The 20,193-nt window shown below is 42.8% G+C and overlaps 1 protein-coding gene across 1 annotated transcript in view; it reads right to left on the reverse strand.

Moving 5' to 3' along the window:
• MBTPS1 (membrane bound transcription factor peptidase, site 1) overlaps positions 1-18,830 on the reverse strand; it is a 64,923-nt gene extending 46,093 nt beyond the window's left edge. Inside the window, exons 1-3 of the mRNA XM_066242376.1 lie at positions 18,683-18,830; positions 5,180-5,663; positions 4,222-4,479 (exon numbers count right to left, since the gene is read on the reverse strand). Coding sequence (XP_066098473.1) covers positions 4,222-4,479; positions 5,180-5,348 — 427 coding nt within the window. The 5' untranslated portion in view covers positions 5,349-5,663; positions 18,683-18,830. The remainder of the gene's footprint in view (positions 1-4,221; positions 4,480-5,179; positions 5,664-18,682) is intronic.
• Positions 18,831-20,193: the final 1,363 nt, after the last annotated feature.

The raw sequence follows: 20,193 nt of genomic DNA on the forward strand, positions 1-20,193 counted from the left end.
AGAATCAAGAAAGAAAAAGTACTGAAATGACACAGTACTTGTCAGAAAAACAATCATTTTAAATAGCAACAATTATTACACTCTGAAATCCTGTTGGAAGGAAAACGGGATTCTCTCCCTTTGCTAGGAGTTTCTTAATGCCTTTACAGCCTATTATTAGCCATCATATGATCCCCAAATAGTTTTTTACCTGGAATTTTCTAAACAATGTTAGAAAGACTAAGGTAATCATTTTTAAGCAATAAAGTGAATTGTGATACTAAAACTGAAGATTTTTCATCAGTAACTTTTTCTCACTGAACCACAAAAAGAGGGGGAAAAATGGAAGAGAATGGCCATTACTCAGTCGTGAAATTTCACAGCACTGGACTTCTGGGCCAGAAAAGTGTCATCCCCTTACCCCCATCTCTGGGCAATCATCAGTGGGACCTTTTCCCAACTGTCTATGTCTTGATATTCTAATATGCTTATCTACTGGAATGCCACCTTTCAAAAAGCAAAACTACAGAGGAGGCAGGGGCATTTCTTTTTTTTTTTTTTTTCTGAAGCTGGAAACAGGGAGAGACAGTCTGACAGACTCCGCATGCGCCCGACTGGGATCCACCCGGCACGCCCACCAGGGGCAACGCTCTGCCCACCAGGGGGCGATGCTCTGCCCATCCTGGGCGTCGCCATGTTGCGAACAGAGCCACTCTAGCGCCTGAGGCAGAGGCCACAGAGCCATCCCCAGCGCCCGGGCCATCTTTGCTCCAATGGAGCCTTGGCTGCGGGAGGGGAAGAGAGAGACAGAGAGGAAAGCGCGGCGGAGGGGTGGAGAAGCAAATGGGCGCTTCTCCTGTGTGCCCTGGCCGGGAATCGAACCCGGGTCCTCCGCACGCTAGGCCGACGCTCTACCGCTGAGTCAACCGGCCAGGGCGGCAGGGGCATTTCTAAGGGCAATGGAACTACATTGTATCTTGATTTGGTTGCTGGGTCCCTGACTGTATACTTTCATCAAAACTTGACAAACTGTGCATTAAAAAGCATGGATTTTACTTTCTGTAAATATCTTTCTTTTAATGAAAAAAAAAGAAACAGCATGGGTTGCCCCTCTACCTTTCAAAGACCATGCTATAATGAAGAAAAAACTGTATTTCAACTCAGTTTTTTTTTTGTTTTTGTTTTTTTGGTGTTTTTTTTTTACAGAGGCAGAGATAGACAGGGACAGACAGACAGAAATGGAGAGAGACGAGAAGCATCAATCATCAGTTTCTCGTTGCGAGTTGAGACTTCTTAGTTGTTCATTGATTGCTTTCTCACATGTGCCTTGACCGTGGGCCTTCAGCAGACCGAGTAACCCCCTGTTGGAGCCAGTGACCTTGGGTCCAAGCTGGTGAGTTCTTTGCTCAAGCCAGATGAGCCCGCGCTCAAGCTGGTGACCTCGGGGTCTCGAACCTGGGTCCTTCCGCATTCCAGTCCGACGCTCTATCCACTGCGCCACCACCTGGTCAGGCTCAACTCAGTTTTAAGAAGAGCAAATCTGTAATTCTACTGAAGTTCTGGTTCTAAAGCAAATTATCATTTTTATTCTGGTCTTATCAGGCTACACCCATGAAAGGACAGGGAACTGGAAAAATATATAGTCACGTCAATTCTATTAAGTAATTATTAGCAGTCCAGCTGAAATTATTCTGTACTGAACTTCCTGAGTTGATTCTGTTCTTTTGGTTGTTGTTTTTTTTACAGGGACAGAGAGAGAGTCAGATAGAGAGATAGATAGGGACAGACAGACGGGAACGAGAGAGATGAGAAGCATCAATCATCAGTTTTTCGTTGAGACACCGTAGTTGTTCATTGATTGCTTTCTCACATGTGCCATGACCGTGGGCCTTCAGCAGACTGAGTAACCCCTTGCTCGAGCCAGTGGCCTTGGGTCTAAGCTAGTGAGCTTTTTGCTCAAGCCAGATGAGCCCGCGCTCAAGCTGGCAACCCCAGGGTCTCAAACCTGGGTCCTTCCGCATCCCAGTCCAATGCTCTATCCACTGCGCCACCGCCTGGTCAGGCTGATTCTGTTCTTTAAGTCAACAATACCAGAGGTACTCAATAAAGAGCAGTATTTAGAACAAGGAGGGGTCTGCTCTGCTTTACCTTAAGTACTGAACTCAGTTCTGGCCTCATTCTTTGAAAGCAATTTAGAAAAACTGAAGAATAGTCAAAGGAAAGTATTTAAAAAAGGAAAGTCAAAGGTGAGGGGGCTTGAAATCATGTCATATGAATAAGGGTGGAAGGAACTAGAGACTTTTGTTATCCTGAAGAGGCAATTCTCAAGAATGGACACCATGGATATCTTTAAAATACATCTTTAAGTAAGAACTATCTTACAGAAGACAGGTTAGCTCTGTCTTGGGGCCCCATAGGGTTCAGTTGGGGATAAGATCCAGAGTGAGACAGGTTTCAGCCTAAAATAAAGCAAAGCCTTCAAACAGAGCCATGGAAATAATCAACATTGAATGTCTACTTACAATACCCTAAAACCTCTGCTGAGCTGTCTTCACATGCACTATTTCATTTGATCTTCACAGGAACCCTGAAGTAGGTAGTATTATCTCCATTGTTAGGTGAGAAAGTTGAGACTTAAAAGAAAAACTGGTTACCACACCAGGTCAGGAATAACGTGAAGAAACTAGGCCCAGGGGGAAGCAGATTCTCTCCTAAGTCAAGGATAGTCAAACACAGCATCAAACAACCATGGTGGAGAGTGTATAAAGAAGCCCAGCCATGAGATTCTATGATTACTATGTGAAAATTAGGCATTTCCATGTTGTCTAAAATATTCTGAAGCTTTTTAAGACAAAAAAAAATAGCCTGACACAGTAGACAGAGCATCAGACTGGGACACAAATGACCCAGGTTCGAGACCCTGAGGTCACCAGCTTGAGCGTGGGATCACAGACATGATCCCCATGGTTGCTAGCTTGAGCTCAAGGTCACTGGCTTGAGCAAGGGGTCACTCGCTCTGCTGTAGCCCTCCCCACCCCTGTCAAGGCACATGTGAGAAAGCAATCAATGAACAACTAAGGAGACTAAGGAGCCGCAATGAAGAATTGATGCTTCTCATCTCTCTCCCTTCTGGTCTGTCCTTATCTGTCTGTCCCTCTCTCTGTCACCCTCTGTCTCTGTCACAAAAAAATAAATAAAAATAAAAAGGAACAATGTATAATACATTTGGCTAATTGTACAGGATTGATTTGTTTTTATATTCCTGAATTGTTTTGAGGTTATTGCTTTTTAAAGAGAAAAGGCATCACAAAACATCTGGACTAGTAGAAAGAGCTCTGAAGACATCAGACCCCTGCGCTGTAGAGCGGACTGAGAAGCTGCCGCTCACACTATGCAAATTAGTTAGCCTCCCCCCCACCCCACACACACCCATGGGTTTGTTTGTTTTTAAACCTCACTGGCTCTCAGGCCTAGGAATAAAAGAAATGATAACAGAACTAGATTGTTACCTCGATTTATAACATGTAGGGGAAAAAACTTTACTAGTACACATACTTTGGAAAATATTATGTAATAAACAGACAATTAATTTTTGAGAATAAACTCTATCTTGACAAGCGCAAGTTGTAAAACTGTAGGAAAGAATAAGTCCTTGAGCTGAAAAGGCAATAATGGAGGGTTTTGCATCTTCACACCAGCTTGGGGCTACAGTGAGCCAGGGAAGGCACGGCGGAGCCTGAGGCAGCACTGAGAACACAAAACAAAACCAAGGCAAAGCCATTCTGCAAGATGCCCTGAAAAATGAAAACATACAGACAGAGGCAAAATGCTAGAGAGGGAGGAAGCTCAGAGAGACCACCTTTCCTGTAAGGGACATCATGGCCTCACTGTCTGAGGCTCTGTGATCTACCTGGGTGAAACTCACCCCGCACAGAAACAAAAATCACTATTATCCTCTACTGGAAACTGTCTTTTCCCCACCAGAATAACATGAAACCTCTTTTTTGTTTTTAAATTCCTGCCAAGAAAATGTTCAGAATTGAGGAAGCTAGATGAAAGGACATGGATATTCACTGTACTATTTTTCAACTATTCTGCCAGTTTGAGAGTTTCCAAAATAGAGCCAGTGAGGTTGAGGGTGGGGTGGGGTGGTGAGGCACAACATGGGTGAACAGGTACATTCTCTCCGTAAATCCCAACAACCCAGAAATGGACGCAGACCAGTCTGAGCCCAGTACTCACACTCGGCGTTCTTGAGGGAGCGGAAGACTTTCCGCTGGGGTGTTACCCGTTTGATGTTTGGATGATCTTCAAGTGTTAACAGCCCCGCTTTCTGTTTCTCTTTTATCTGAATCACCTCAAAATCACTAGGGTAGTCACTGGATGGATTATTTCGAGGAATGATTCTCCAGTTGTCTATTTCACTGCTCTTCAGGGCACTTGAAATAAATGAATTTCTAGCTTTTGCTGTAAAGTATCCATTGAAAGCCACAATATATTCTGAAATCAATGACCACAAATAAAAATAAGAATTTACGTACATATATAAGAATATATCTAATCTAAAATTTCCCTGGTGAAAGAAAACTTACCATCTTAAAACCCACAGTGGAAAGAGCAGTAAACAAAAAGACTAGTTTAAATGAACTGGACAGCAGTTCCCAGAGTTTTGAATTAAAATGAGTTGTATAAATCCCCTGATCACAAGCTACATTACTCAAAATCAGATATGTTTTATTTTTTTAAAAGCAGTTATTAACAGAAGTTTGAATATACAGCAAAGAAATACATGTACATTTTTCAAACAAGTAAAAGGAATGCAGAGACATAAAGGCTCAACTTTGTTTTACCGAAAACAGCAACAAAATCTGGAGATGATATAAGACTATTTGCTAGTTATCATATCTGCTCTCTTGAACTTCAGAATATAAATATTCAGCATTTCCAAACTCCCCACCCTCACCAGTAGCACCTGTTCCATGGAACCAAGTTTTAGAAAAATAATTCAGATCATCAATTTTCCTTGCTTCATATAAGCCAGCTACGCTACAGCAAAGTTAACATCCAAGCGCTATGAACTCAACCCATTTAAAGTATATTGTAAACAAAAAAAAATTTTTTTTTTTTTGGTAAAAGCTAATGTTTAAAGTAAGTTTGAAACAAAAAACATGGATGGAAACATTTAAAATAGTATCATTACCATATTCCACAACTGTTGAGGAGAATTCCACCTTCAAAGTCAGGTGGGAACAGCCAGGGCATGGGGCCTTTTCAAACGATCTCTTTTCCAGTCGGTCACCCAGATGTTTCTTCCCACAGAGCAAAACCACTAGCAGAAGCAGCCAGATGTTGACAAGCTTCATGGTCATAAGTGAATATGGTCATAAAATCGCATAAATTCAAATCACACTTTTTCTTTCTTGATTATAAGTTAATTTTTATTTCAGCTAAAAGCTGAAACATTACTGATCAGCCACTTTACAGTCCTGTCCAATGTAAATAAAAGTTAAATTTCATGGCCTTTTGTTATTTGGCCTGAAAAGAGGCTTTCATTTCTTTCTTCGTTTCTTCTCCATCTTGGACATTAGGCTTCTGTCATTCTAGCCCAGACAACTGCATCCTACACTCCATTTGCACACAGAACCACAGTCCAAGGGGGGGTGAGCAATCCTCTGCGAGCCAATCTACAAAACAAGCACAGAGACATTAGTAGCACAATGACACAACCAGGTGGGATTTAGTTACAGGTGCAATTTAGATAAAGGGTCAAAAAGATACCCCAGTTATGAGACAAAATAAATGTATAACACAACCATGAAACACCTTATTATTTCACTTTCAGTTAGTCCTCATCTCTTTCAGGGAAAAATAAAGTTTTAAGTCTGTTTTAACAAAAAAAAATAAGGAGGGATAAAATAAATGAGAAAAATGAAGAAAGCTAAGGATGAGAATTAAGGAATATTAAGCATATTGGCTCGAACATTCTGGCAGCAAAGAGAAAGGGGAATCACGTACTTTGCTTATCAACCTTCACTTTGCTTCGATTTAAGATTCTGTATTTTCCTATCATTTGCAATTCCTCACCAACAGGCATTTTCCCATCAACACTTTAATTCCCCACAAATTTCACTAATTTTTCAGGCATATACACCCATATTTTCTAGTATAAACTTAATACCTAAAAACAAATTGATTTGTATTCAAGTCATGTACTTAACATCTTTGAGAGAGACACTGTGCATTAAAATTACTCAAGCTACACTCAGATTGTGAAATATTTTCTGCCAATTCTATGAAATAAGTATCAAAGGGTTTTTACAATCATTAAATTTATTTTATCTAATGCCTTAACTTAAAAGAAATTTAACCTGCTAAGTATGTTATAAAACCAGATTATTTTTTTATTGGAAGTACTGTAATATGAGAAAACAGTTTGTGAGGTAAGTTGTTCCCAAAGAAAAATGCCATTTGAATATTAAATTACACATGGGCACAGATACATTTCGAAATATCCAGATGGTAGAAAAAAAAAGATTATTCTAAAAATCGAGCAGCAGTAAAAAACAATGCTGGCTGCCCTGGCCGGTTGGCTCAGTGGTAGAGCGTCGGCCTGGCGTGCAGAAGTCCCGGGTTTGATTCCCGGCCAGGGCACACAGGAGAAGCACCCATCTGCTTCTCCACCCCTCCCCCTCTCCTTCCTCTCTGTCTCTCTCTTCCCCTCCTGCAGCGAGGCTCCATTGGAGCAAAGATGGCCTGGGCGCTGGGGATGGCTCCTTGGCCTCTGCCCCAGGTGCTAGAGTGGCTCTGGTAGCGACAGAGCGACGCCCCGGAGGGGCAAAGCGTCGCCCCTGCTGGGCGTGCCGGGTGGATCCTGGTCGGGCGCATGCGGGAGTCTGTCTGACTGTCTTTCCCTGTTTCCAGCTTCAGAAAAATACAAAAAAAAAACAACAATGCTGGTTGTAGCATGCCCCCCAAAATCAGTTGCACAGATCACATCAGAAACATAAATTCAGCAAGTAAGACAGATGAGTAAGATCGGATAGGCCTTATATTGCCATTTTTTTCTAAAATGGAAACACCAGTTAGCCCCCTTTCAGGAGAGGGCTGCCAAGCTGTTTAAACTCATCTTTCAGCAGAAACTGGTGCTTTAGAGTAACAAGGAGTTTGTAGTTTCTGGGACAATTCATATGTGCTTCTATAAACATGACAACACTGAGTAAGGGGCGAGAGTCTAAAGAATTCTGATAAGGTTAATAATTAGGACTTTCATTGCTGTAATGACAAATGATCCTAAAAATGATCTCAGGAACTGAAAACTAAGCGTGCTGACACAGAGCTCATCAAGTAGAAACTTTGAAAGTTATTTCCATATCGACATTAAAACAATGAGAAGGCCAACCATAGAACAAAGAAATTAAAGACAGACAGGAACAGAAAGACCAAAGAAAATGAATAGGTGACAGACACCAAAAGCCACACCAAAGTGTTTCATAGCAATCTGCTTGGAAGTGAGCCCCAATTTTGTTTCTTTTTACATTGACACTTGAGTGATGAGGTATCACAGAATTTAACTGCATGAAGCATACGTCTCACATAATTATAGTATTACTGGTCAAAGAAGAGAAAGCTAATCACTGGTGATGAGTAATCATGATATATTAACTTAACTTATAATTAAAAGATTTAAATGGGTCTCTCACTTAAATTAAAAAAAAAATCTCTTCTGCCTCAAGCTAAAGAATCCATGACATATTTGAGCTACATTTAATACAAATATTAGAGAGTGATACTACTGGGAAAATCTTAGACCTACCCAGATCAGACCAACTTTAATTAAACCTGTTCCCAAAAAATTCAATGCAGCTTATGCAGAAAAGATAGCAGATGTTCTCTTAGAGCTGTGGCAAGAGCCTGACTTTTAAAAAAAGAGTAACAAAAAGAAAAGGCTGGGAGAGGGAGCATTAAATTTTAAAGTGTTTAAGATAATCAGTTCTCTCCCAAATAGAAAACAAAACTTTTTAGGCTTTTGGAAAATAGGACATTGCACTATCCTAAGATGTTCTACCTTAATTTATTCACTAAATCATATAAGTTTATAGAATGCTAAGAAAGTTGAAGACACCGCCAGGTAATGCATAAGAAACAAGTATTGTTAGTGAGGGACACAGTCCTCGAAGTGTGACCCAACAAATCGGCCAACCACACCTGCAAACTGCTAAGCATGGCACAGGAAAGTGCCAAAGGGGAGGCACAGGGACAGTAACAGGGCCACAGGGTTGAGAGTCCTTCCCGGGTGTAAAGAGGATGGGGAGGCTCCTACTGATGAAGCAGAGGCAGTGGGCTTGAATGGACGTTGAGGGGGTAGGGCTGGGAGCAGGGAAAGGAGAGGGGAGAGGGGCATCCTGGGCAGAACCCCATAACAGACGAGGAAAACACGGGCCATGCACAAGAATCAGCAAGTCATCGTATGAGGGGGGCGGCAATGAGGGGCCAGTCTGGAGAAGCTGAAAGGTGGAGGGCAAGGCTCTCAAGCAGGTATGAGGTCTGAGCAGAACATCCAGCAAACAACTGGACACACAGACCCTGTCCATCAATAGGAGTGAGCTGCACAGAGATAAAAGAGAGGTAAGGTGGGACTGCTTAGCAAGTTTGTTCTCTCAGTACTCATCTACTGAGCAATTCTAAAGAGCCAGGCACTGTTTCCAGGTGGTAGGAACAGAGCAGCAAACAAAATAAACAGAAACCTCTGACCTCATGGAACTGACCTTTAGTGTGGGAAAACGGGGTGATATATAAAACAATTAAAACATACTAAGCTAGTGATAAATACTGTATTTTACTCCTTTAAAGGAGTAAAAAGGAAGAAGAGGATAGACATGTTAGGGGAAGCGCTGAACTTTCAGAGTGCTCCAGAAACCTCTGAGCCTCTGATGGAATCGGGAGGCTTGTCCAACCATGTAGAGAAAGAGCCACGGGCACTGGAAAAACAGGTGCAAAAGCCCTGAGGCCGGGAACATGCCTGGCTCGTGTAGAGAAAGGAGGAGCCAGTGTGCTTGGAGGGTGTGAAGGGAAGCTGAAGATGAGATGTGATGGCAGGGAGGCAGACTAGGCAGGGCCCTGTGGGTGAGGACAGGCCACAGCTTCCTCCGCGAGGGGGAAGGGAATGCATGATCCGGGCAGAAAAGCAACACAGGCAGGAGCAGGACACCAACTCGAGGTCCTAGAAAGATGGTGGCTTGGGTCAGGGGTGTGGCTGGGGAGCAGAAGGGTGATAAAAGTGGTCACATTACAGATGTGAAAGCAGAGTTAACAGAATCTGCTGACAACCAGAGGTGGAAGGTGTGCAAGTGAAGAGCCAAGGATAACACCGAGGCCTCCTGCCCCTCACTGACATGAGAGGGAGAAAGCTGCAGGACAGCTGACTTGGGAAACACCAGTGGGAGGTGAGTTCTCAACATGGGAAAGTTTAGGAGCATCTGAGTTGGGAGGGCATGGCTGAGGACAGAAGGGAACAGGGATAAAAATATCAGTGAAAAGAACTTTCCAAATGAAGGGTGGTCAAATGAAAGAGACCACTGGCTTAGTAATGAAGACATCACTGACCTACCCCCTTCCCCAAAAGGGCCACCTTAGGGAAGGCCAGCCTTTCTAGTCTCCAAACCCACCAGTGGCTGGAAGGAAGATATCCTCAAGTAGGAAAACTCTATGGGGACAAATAATAAGGTTGAGAATAACAGGGACAAAAAGATAACTGTTTTGTTTGGATCTGGCTGACCTGCTTACGTACCTTAAAGATGAACTAAAGTCTGGGTTCTGAGAATACACTCTCTCCAAAGACCTGTATGTCATAAAAGTTATGACATATACTGAGGTTTCTATGGTCTTCCAATCCCAAAATAAGAGGGCTTAAAATATAAATTTGCTTTGAGGAAAACAAAAAATGCCACCAGGGAGGCTAGAGGTATGGACACTGGGGTCACAACACCAGCCACTTATAACCAATCTCCGTGCTTTTGACCTGTTTGTTTTAAAGGTGACCAGTCCCCCTACTGGGCCTTTGAAGGCACAGACTGCAACTTCCCATCTAAAACATCTATTCATGTGTGTCCACGACCTTCCTCGCTCTCACCATATAATGCAGACATGTGAGCACTCTCCCAGGACAGGCTTACTATCTAGTGGCAGGTAGATAAGTAACAAGTGTAAGATAAAAAGAGAGTATATAGCCTGACCAGGCGGTGGCACAGTGGATAGAACATCGGACTGGGATGCGGAAGGACCCAGGTTCAAGACCCCGAGGTCGCCAGTTTGAGCGCAGGCTCATCTGGTTTGAGCAAAAGCCCACCAGCTTGAACCCAAGGTCGCTGGCTCGAGCAAGGGGTGACTCAGTCTGATGAAGGTCCACGGTCAAGGCACATATGAGAAAGCAATCAATGAACAACTAAGGTGTTGCAACGCGCAATGAAAAACTAATGATTATGCTTCTCATCTCTCTCCGTTCCTGTCTGTCCCTGTCTATCCCTCTGACTCACTCCCTGTCGCTGTAAAAATAAATAAAAATTTTAAAAAAGAGTATAAACAAAGACACATACATATACACACATGACACACATGACAAGAAAAACACATTTTAAAAAGACTTCTCACTTCTCCTTTTCTTCCCTTTCTGAATAATCCAGCTGAGGACCAGAGGTAGGCACTGGTGGGAGAGCCACAGTGGCCTGGAGCGGGGCAACGGGGCCTGCGAGGGTCAGAAAGGTCCACGTGTGGCACAGAGGGACCTAGTAAGGGGTATCAGAGCCTGAATGGGGTGATGGCAGCGACAAAGAAAAATTGATTTCATCAAATATTTTACAGATAATGGGAGGCAGATTTCTCACTGTCAGAGAATGAAGTTACAAATATGAAAAAGGAAGAAATTTGAATGAGCCATGCAGAATCTGACTCAAACTGGAAGTACTGGTGTGAACTCAAGGTTTTCAATATATAGACAAATACAGAAAATAATATATGCAGACGTGTGTATGCATGTGTACTCACACATACACATCTCCTAGCTTTGCCTACTGAAAGGACGTGGGAGCAGTGACATCCCAGTAAGAGGGAGCCCTCCTCACACCCAGAACTGGTCTTCTAAACACTATTCTCCACTAAAAGAAGCCAGGCTCTCCAGGGAAGGAACTAGTTCCAGGACTGGCAAGTTAAAAGCAGCTGAATCTGGAACATCTTTCTTGCAGGAAGGGAAAAAGTGCTCAAAGAATTATGGGGATGTGTCAAAGGGACACAGAGGCCAGCTGGGAATAATATGAGCATCAAAATAAATAATGAAAGCAACAGATCCTAACCCACTGAGTAAAAAAGGAAAACATGAGTCCACAATGACACAAATAAATCAAATAAATTAAAAGTTTAAAGAATGAGTTATTTACATAGTCTTGGAATGCCTCCCAACAAAATCCTGATTTACAAAGGGAAAAATGGGTAACTTTACGTGGAGAAGCTTCGTTAAGCTAACCAGCAATGGACCACTGAGCAGATGCCTTGGAAGACCGTGGCATCCCCCGGGGGTTCCTGCCAAAGATGTACAACCTGAATTGGATCACGAGTAAATGTCAGAACCCAAATCAAGAGACAGTCTTCAAAATAGCGACCTAGAACTTTCCTAAGTACCAAGGTAATGAAAGCCAAGGGATGATTTAGATACGGCTCCAGGTTAAACATGACCCCTAACTACAACTCAAGATTCAGAAATGGGGCCCTCTGCCAGGCGGATGTTACAAGAACAAGTGGCAAAGCCTGAACGGGCCTGCCTGTGATTAGATAGCAGTGCTGTATCAAGACTCATTTCCTGATTTTGAAGGCTGGGCTTTGATTATATAAGAAGGTCCAAGCAATTGCAGGAAATGCCCACTAAGTATCTGGGGATAACTGGCATCAGGCCTGCAACTTACTTTCAAATGGTTCAAGGAGGAATAAAGGTTTTTACTGTTCTTGGAACCTTTCAGGTCGGTTGAAATTGCTTCCAAAATATGCAAATAAGTAAGTCCTATACTTAGTCTCAGGTGCTTCGAATGCACTGAGAATGGTGGGATTTCTGAATTTTAAAATGTGAGGAGAGCACTTACAAGCCTCTTATATTAAACTGTGTACATAACCAGAACACACAACATGTCAAAGAGATTTACACACATCAACTGTTAGCAGTGAATGACATCTTAACAGATGAGACTGAGCTAGTCAAAGTGAAATTAAAAGTATTTCTCATTATAAGGGATTGAAAGAACTCCTGAAAAGATCCATGATAAAGTAAATTTCAACTAAAATTCACTTGTGTTCCTATAGTTTATATTATAAAAATTAAACATCATCTTCACAGACATAAATTGAGACTCAGTATAAAATACAAACCATGTTTAAGGTCATTTGGGGTTGACCCAAATGAGTACTCTCATATGTTGCTCGTGAACGTAAAAGAAATTCTTACCGTCTTTCAGAATGGTAATTTGCCAATGTGTATTTAAAAGCCTGAAAAATGAATGTAAAACAAATGTTGGTCTAATAAATCCAGTAATAACAAAAAGGAACACTTGCTGAGCCATTCCAAGTAATCTGCATGTATTATAACTCATTTAATTCTCAAAACAACCTGTTACTACCCCATTTTTAGGTGAGAAAACTGAGGTCTAAGGTAGCTTAGAACCTTGCCTGGAGCCACATGGCCAGAGAGCAGGAAAGCTGGGCTGCAAACTTGGGAGGTCTGGCTCCAGAGGCCACACTCTTTGGCTACACTGCTTTTCTAAAATCTCCCCTAGAAATTCTTTCCATATATGTGTGAATTTGAAAGCATACAGTGATTCATATCCAAGGATTACAACTGAGAAAAATTAGAGACCATCTGCCAGCATAAAAGGGAACTAGCTAAATAATTCTGGTTCATGGAATGCCATGCAGCAATTCTCCTTTAGAGAGCTGAATAGTGGTCCCCAAAAGATGTCTATCTATTATACATCCTAACTCCCAGAACCTGTAAATGCTACTTTATTGCCCAAAGGGAGTTTGCCAGTATAATGAAACCAAGGATCTCGAGATGGAGAGGTTATCCTGGATAATCCAGGTGGGACCAATGTAAGTACAGTAAGAGGGAGGAAGAAGCACTGAGCTGGTAGTTGGAGATGTGATGATGGAAACATGAGGCCAGAGAAACCAGAGGAAGAAGTTTGGAGCCAAGGAATGCAAGTGTCTCCAGAAACTGAAAAGCAATAGAGCCCTGCTGACCCCTTGACTCTAGACTAGTGACACTGACTTCAGACTGTAGACCTCCAGAACTGAGATATTAAATTTGTGTTGTTTTAAGACACTAAATTTGTACAGATTTGTTATAGCAATAGGAAACTAATATATTTCTGGCCCTGGCCGGCTGGCTCAGTGGTAGAGTGGCAGCCCAATGTGTGGATGTCCTGGGTTCGATTGCCAATCAGGGCACATAGGACAAGTAACCATCTGCTTCTCCACCCTTCCTCCTCTTCCTTCGCTCTTTCTCTCTCATCCCCTCCTACAGCCAAGGCTTGAATGGAGTGAGTTGGCCCCAGGTGCTAAGGATAGCTCCATAGCCTCTACCTCAGAGGCTAAGGCCTTGGTTGTTGAGCAACGGAGCAACGCCCCAGATGGGCAGAGCATCGCCCCCTAGCGGGCTTGCTGGGTGGATGGGGGGTGTGCATGCGGGAGTCTGTCTCTCTGCCTCCCCTTCTCTCACTAAATTAAAAAGAAAAAAAAGAAAGAAACTAATATATTTCCAAAAGACTATGGGGAAATGCTAATGAAACATTAAGTAAAACAGCTCATGTACAGTGTGATCCACATTCTAATTTTTAAGTATGTATTTTTGTGCACAGGAAAAAAAAAACATGAAAGACGTTTACCAAAGTGGTAACAGTGGCTCTACATTTCAATGGTATGATTACAGGTATTTTCATTTTAATTTTACTTATGTTTTTACAAAGAGTGTATGTTACATTTTTATAATTAGGTAAAACATATAGTATTTAAATACCTTATAAATCTTTTAAAATAAATTTCATAGAAAACCATTTTCTGGTTAAGACAGTGTGGTACACAGAGATTCTTAAAAATTTAATTTTATTTGTAATATAGCAGAGTTTAAAAGAGGTCTATTTTCCTAGGAATTTTTTATTAAAATCTGTGTCTACCTCCTCAAGTTAGACTAAACTTTTAGTTAGTTCATTCCGAACAGGCTTATCATCTGCAGTATTACTTACAGGGCCTATTAGGGCTGTTACTGAATCCACTAAGTGTCTATTGGATTTATTTAGTATCTATCAATTCTTTATAGAGAAGACCTGGTTACCTTTCTATACCAGGGTTCGGGAACCTTTTTGGCTGAAAGAGCCATGAACACCACATATTTTAAAATGTAATTCCGTGAGAGCCATACAACCACCAACCATGTACATTAGGCATTATCCAATAAAAATGTGGTGTTGTCCTGGAGGACAGCTGTGATTGGCTCCAGCCACCCGCAACCATGAACATGAGTGGTAGGAAATGAATGGATTGTAATACATGAGAATGTTTTATATTTTTAACGTTATTATTTTTTTTATTAAAGATTTGTCTGCAAGCCAGATACAGCCATCAAAAGAGCCACATCTGGCTTGCCAGCCATAGGTTCCCGACCCCTGTTCTATACAAAGGTTAGCTCTAAATGATGGCATTTACATAATCACGGGTTTCCATAATTAAGTATAATTATGCCACTAATACAGGTATAATCAAAACATATTGGATATCAAATACTAAATGCAAATAAAAAAAAACAGTTCAAATAATACATGCCAAGAATAAGATTTAATTATATATGTGTAAACCGGACACAAAGTAGAGGAAATATATTACCTGGGCAATCAACTGGTCTGGCTGACAGCTAACATTCCTTGCAACTCTGAGATTCCTCTACTTTGCATTACAAAAGATTGTTACTATAAGGTTATAACTCTGGGTACAGCTAAAGTGCATTTGAAATTATTCTTTGTGCCTGACCAGGCGGTGGCGCAGTGGATAGGGATGCGGAAGACCCAGGTTCGAGATCCCAAGGTCGCCAGCTTGAATGTGGGTTCATCTGGTTTGAGCAAAAATTCACCAGCTTGGACCCAAGGTCGCTGGCTCAAGCAAGGCGTTACTCGGTCCGCTGAAGGCCCATGGTCAAGGCACATATGAGAAAGCAATCAATGAACAACTAAGGTGTCACAATGTGCAACGAAAAACTAATGATTGATGCTTCTCATCTCTCCATTCCTGTCTGTCTGTCCCTGTCTATCCCTCACTCTGACTCTCAGTCTCTGTAAAAAAAAAGAAAAAAAAATTATTCTTTGCAAATAATTTTTTTTTTTTCCTGAAGCTGGAAACGGGGAGAGACAGTCCGACAGACTCCTGCATGCGCCCGACCGGGACCCACCCGGCACGCCCACCAGGGGGCTACGCTCTGCCCACCAGGGGGCATCGCTCTGTCGCCTGGGGCAGAGGCCATAGAGCCATCCTCAGCGCCCGGGCCATCTTTGCTCCAATGGAGCCTCAGCTGCGGGAGGGGAAGAGAGAGACAGAGAGGAAGGAGAGGGGGAGGGGTGGAGAGGCAGATGGGCACCTCTCCTGTGTGCCCTGGCCGGGAATCGAACCCGGGATCTCTGCACGCCAGGCCGACGCTCTACCACTGAGCCAACCGGCCAGGGCCAATAATTTAAAAACAATTCAAGTGAGAGAAAATTACTTGTACCACCTGATAGTCATCTAATTATGCAGATATGCTTTGCTTTTTAATGAACCTTCACTAAAATAGCTCCAGAGAAAATTGAGCTGTGTTTAGGATATGAAAGGGTACCATTCAGTTCAATTAAAACTTGGCTGTAAAAAATACCACTTTTGTAACTAATTGCATAGTTGGCTGTATTATCAATGTTTAATAAGCTAACATTTAAGTGATGCCAAACCACATTATCTTCTTAAAAGGTGTGTTCTTGACCCTGGCCAGGTAGCTCAGTTGGTTAGAGCATCGTCCCAATAAGCTGAAGTTGAGGGTTAGATCCCTGGTCAGGAAACATAAAAGAATCAACCAATGAATGTATATATAGACATGGAACAACAAACCAATGTCTCTCTCTCTCTCTCTCTAAAATCAATCAATAAAAAATTTAAAAATCTAATACTATATTTAAAAAGGTATGTTCTCAAGCCTAATTGAACCATTACTCCTAGCACATTCTGTCCTTTATTAGTATGTTCTGTAGAGGAGGAAAAACAAATAACTCAGCCCAAAGAGCCAACAGTGCCAAAGTTAAAAAATCTTGGTCTGCACTGTCTTTTATTGACTATTCTGTACAATAATATTGTACTATAGTATTATTGCCTATTGCTCCTGTCTCCTGTTCTCTTTATCCTTCAGTCCTCCAGTGCTGGCTAGTCACATATGGGGCACCTCCAAACTCAACACTTTCCTCATTTTACTTAAAATCATTTCCTTAAGCAACAGACATTGTCAAGATTACTACATCTAGTTAACAGATTTCTGCAGCACATCAAAACTGATGAGGAAGACAAAGAAGAAAAAAATCAACTTTAAGTCTCTCTTAACCACCTCCTAACCTGTCTTAGGCAAAACACTGGAAGAGACCAAAGTCCCCTACCCAATTAACAAATACAAGGTCTAGCCTCCCGTTCTAAATATGTCAAGTCACCAAGAGTTGGAGTTGTCAAGTTTTTCCAATAAAATATGACCAATGTCTCAACTCTCTTCTAGTACAAAGAGGCAGTTACAAATCTACCTCTCTCCTCAAAACCCCTGCTTAAATCACTAATGGGAGCCATGTGCAGTTCACCTACGTCTTCAGCCTTCCTAGCTTTTGCTACTTTATTTGTGCCACCAAAATAAGAGGCAGTGAGAAAGAACTGCCACCAGAATGACAGAAAGTGCAATCAAAGAACACGTGGATTTGAAGGGAATGCTAAAACCCTCTTGCCTAAAAGAGAGCCCATGGCCTCTTCAAAGGCTCTGCAAGCACTTAATTAGGATTTCTCTTTCTTCATAGGTACAAGCAACTTTTGATTATACTGGATGCTTGAGGAATGCAATGGAGAGAACTAGTAGACAAGTGTCACTACCCCAACCTCCAATAAAAGGCTTTAGCCATCAACACTTTAGACAGGAACATAAATTTTATTTGCAAAAGGTGTTCTGTATGAATGAACAAAATATTTTTATCCATAAAAATAAAATATTGGGCCATAAAAAGGAATGGTGATACATGCTACAACGTGGATAAACCTTGAAAACAATTATGCTAAATTAAAGAAACCAGACACAAAAGACCACATATGATTCCACCTGAATCTATTAATTACTGTATCTGAAAAAGACAGATCTAGGGAGAGACAGACAGACTAATGGTGATCTGATCTGGGGCTAGGTTTAGAAAAGAGTAGTGACTATAAGTGGGCACCAGAGATCTTCCTGGGGTAATAGAAATGTTCTAAAAGTGGGTTGTGGCGATTGACTGCACAACTCGGTGAGTTTAATTTGAAAAAGTCACTGAATAAGTACCTTAAAACAAGTGAATTTCACAGTATGTAAATTTTAACTTAACAAAACTCTTACATTAAACATATGTATGTACATAAAATGGGTGCTGCAGGTAAAAAAAAACCAAAAACTGGGAAGAATCACTGTTTTCCAGGACCCTCATTTTTATACATATGCAAAATGAGACCCTGAAGTCAGAAAACTAGGTAAAGTACTAGCATAGTTAAGACTAAAGGGCCATAGGAAACTAAATTCTCCAGAGTTCAACTCAGATCTTATGCCACTCTATCTTACTTGGAAGTGTCTTAAAGTCCATGTAAATAATGAACTTAATTTGCATTCACAAATAGGCCAAGATTCTCACCGGCCCTAACAAAAACAAGGGGTTAACAGCTTAATAAAAATGATGCTGATCTATAATATAATAGTCATAGGAAGCACATCAGGACAGAGCAAGGCAATACTTTAAGATCCCACAGATCTGAAAGGCATTCTGGTTCTGAGAGTAAACCCAAGAGCGTCAGGGGCCCAACTTGTGACGAGTTTCTCACACTGCATTTCTGAAAATCAGTGGAGCAGTGTGCACAGACTCAGCTAGGGCAAAGGACTGAGGTCATCTAAAATCTGATACCAGAACCCTTCTGGAAGTATACCTAGCACTACGGGTACGTTCGGAGGCTGAGGGTCAAGTCATAGCCTGACATATTGTTTCACTCCATTAAAGCTTATTTCACGTAAAGAAAACGAAATTGAGCTAGCTACCACACGGTGTAAACACGGAGAAAAGGCCGGGCAGGGACCCCAGCCGTAAATTCAGGCCGAGTCGGGCGAGCGGAGGTGACCATTCATAGCCTACCGCCGTGCACGCCGTGCACGCCGCGCAGCGGTGCGTTTAAATGCCTGGCTTTACCGCACGCCCCCCGGCCCGCGCCCCACGCCCCGCGCTGCGGATCTGCTCCCCACGTGTCCAGGGTCCAGGGTCGCAGAGAGGCCCCAGCCACGGTCCCCGCAGACCCCCACCCTCGGGGCCTCAGGCACAGGGACGTTGCACGCGTTGGCTGCCCCGCAGATGGAGAGAGAGGGGCGGTGCCTCCAAGAACGGGCCGTCTGACGTACCTGCGGCTGCTTCAAGCTCGGGTCCGCAGGGCCCGGGTTAACGGCGCCTCCACGGCGGACATACCTCGAGCCCCCATTCGGGGCTGTTTACTCCCAACTCTCGCGAGACTGCGCCATCGGGGCGGGGAGACTGACGGCTGGGAACGCCAGCCCCGCCAGCCGTGCGTACCCTGCGTGGGTCTGCGTGCGCGCTCTGGACGCTGGGGACCGCTGGATCCGGGCTGGGAGGACAGTCGACAATCTCGCGACGTTTGCGACCCCGGTGAGGGGGCGCGGCTATAGGCAGTGGGGCATGGTCATCTTTCTTGGACTGAGTTGTCGCGGAGAACAGATTGCAGGAGCCACCCAGCGTGGGATGTGCTGGGCTTGGGGCCAGGACGTTAGAGAACGGGCATAGGCATGAAAGCGGCCGTGCTGACCCAGGTCCTGCGAACAAACCTGACCGAACGCCCCAGTGGCCAGCATTGCCTATAAATGCTGAAGCTGTACTCTAGCGTTTCCTTCGACTTTTTGGTATCCGGATCGAGCCAGGCTCGGGCGGCACCCCCCAGGCATCCAGTCTGCAAACCTCTACCCACCGACGTGACAGCTGAGACGCGGGCAGGTGGATCAGTCACCTGTCAGTCACCTGACTTCACCCTGATAGGTGAAACCCCTGCCCCAAACCTTGTTTGCTCCACTCCTGACCGCTCTCCACCTTGTCTGGATCACTTAATTCCAAGTGTTGCCCTTTTTGAAGAAACAAGGATCAAAGTTTGCCTCCCAAAAAAATGTCTGGGTGACTTAGATACTAGGATCACAGACTATTTTCTGTCCAAATGCTGACTTGGCATACATATTGCATGAGGCACAACTGAGGAAATAAAAACGTGTTAGGTAATGGTAATGGAAAATGCTGTGCTATCTAAGTCAGATAAAACTGTCTTGTTTAAACTTTCCACCGCAGCATGATATGCTGAATGAAACCAATATGGCCAAAAAGATAAATAAGAATCGCAGCACTTCATCTTCCCTTCAACAAACTGATTTATTATAGTGGATAAATACAGAATCACCTGCTAGCTTTGTGATCATGGGCAAATTGTATGTGTTTATACTTTACCGTCCTCACTCCAAAAAAGATATTAATACCTACCTCATAGAATGAGGGTTAACTAAAACATAGAGCCTGTGACACATGTTCAATAAATGGTGACATATCTAGACTAACCCACACCTGATTAAAAAAAAAAAAAAAACCTACCCCATTTTGAGATTGTATCAATGTTAGGAACTTTCAGAGAATTCTTGACTCTCTAGCATTTGTAAATCCTCAAAGTTAAGCACTCCCTGCTGCCACCATTAGTGCACTTGATCTCAAATTTAACTGTTCTGATTTGGGATAAATTGGTCTTGGTTAGGGTTCTTTTAACAGCCCTTTATGTCACTATGCCATGGAAAACACAGCCCAACAGTTAGGGACTGAGGTAGGCCAGTGAATTGAAAACATCCTTGTCATTGTGATAATGAAG

Source organism: Saccopteryx bilineata, chromosome 9 (genome assembly GCF_036850765.1).
Source record: "Saccopteryx bilineata isolate mSacBil1 chromosome 9, mSacBil1_pri_phased_curated, whole genome shotgun sequence".
Classification (NCBI taxonomy): domain Eukaryota; kingdom Metazoa; phylum Chordata; class Mammalia; order Chiroptera; family Emballonuridae; genus Saccopteryx; species Saccopteryx bilineata.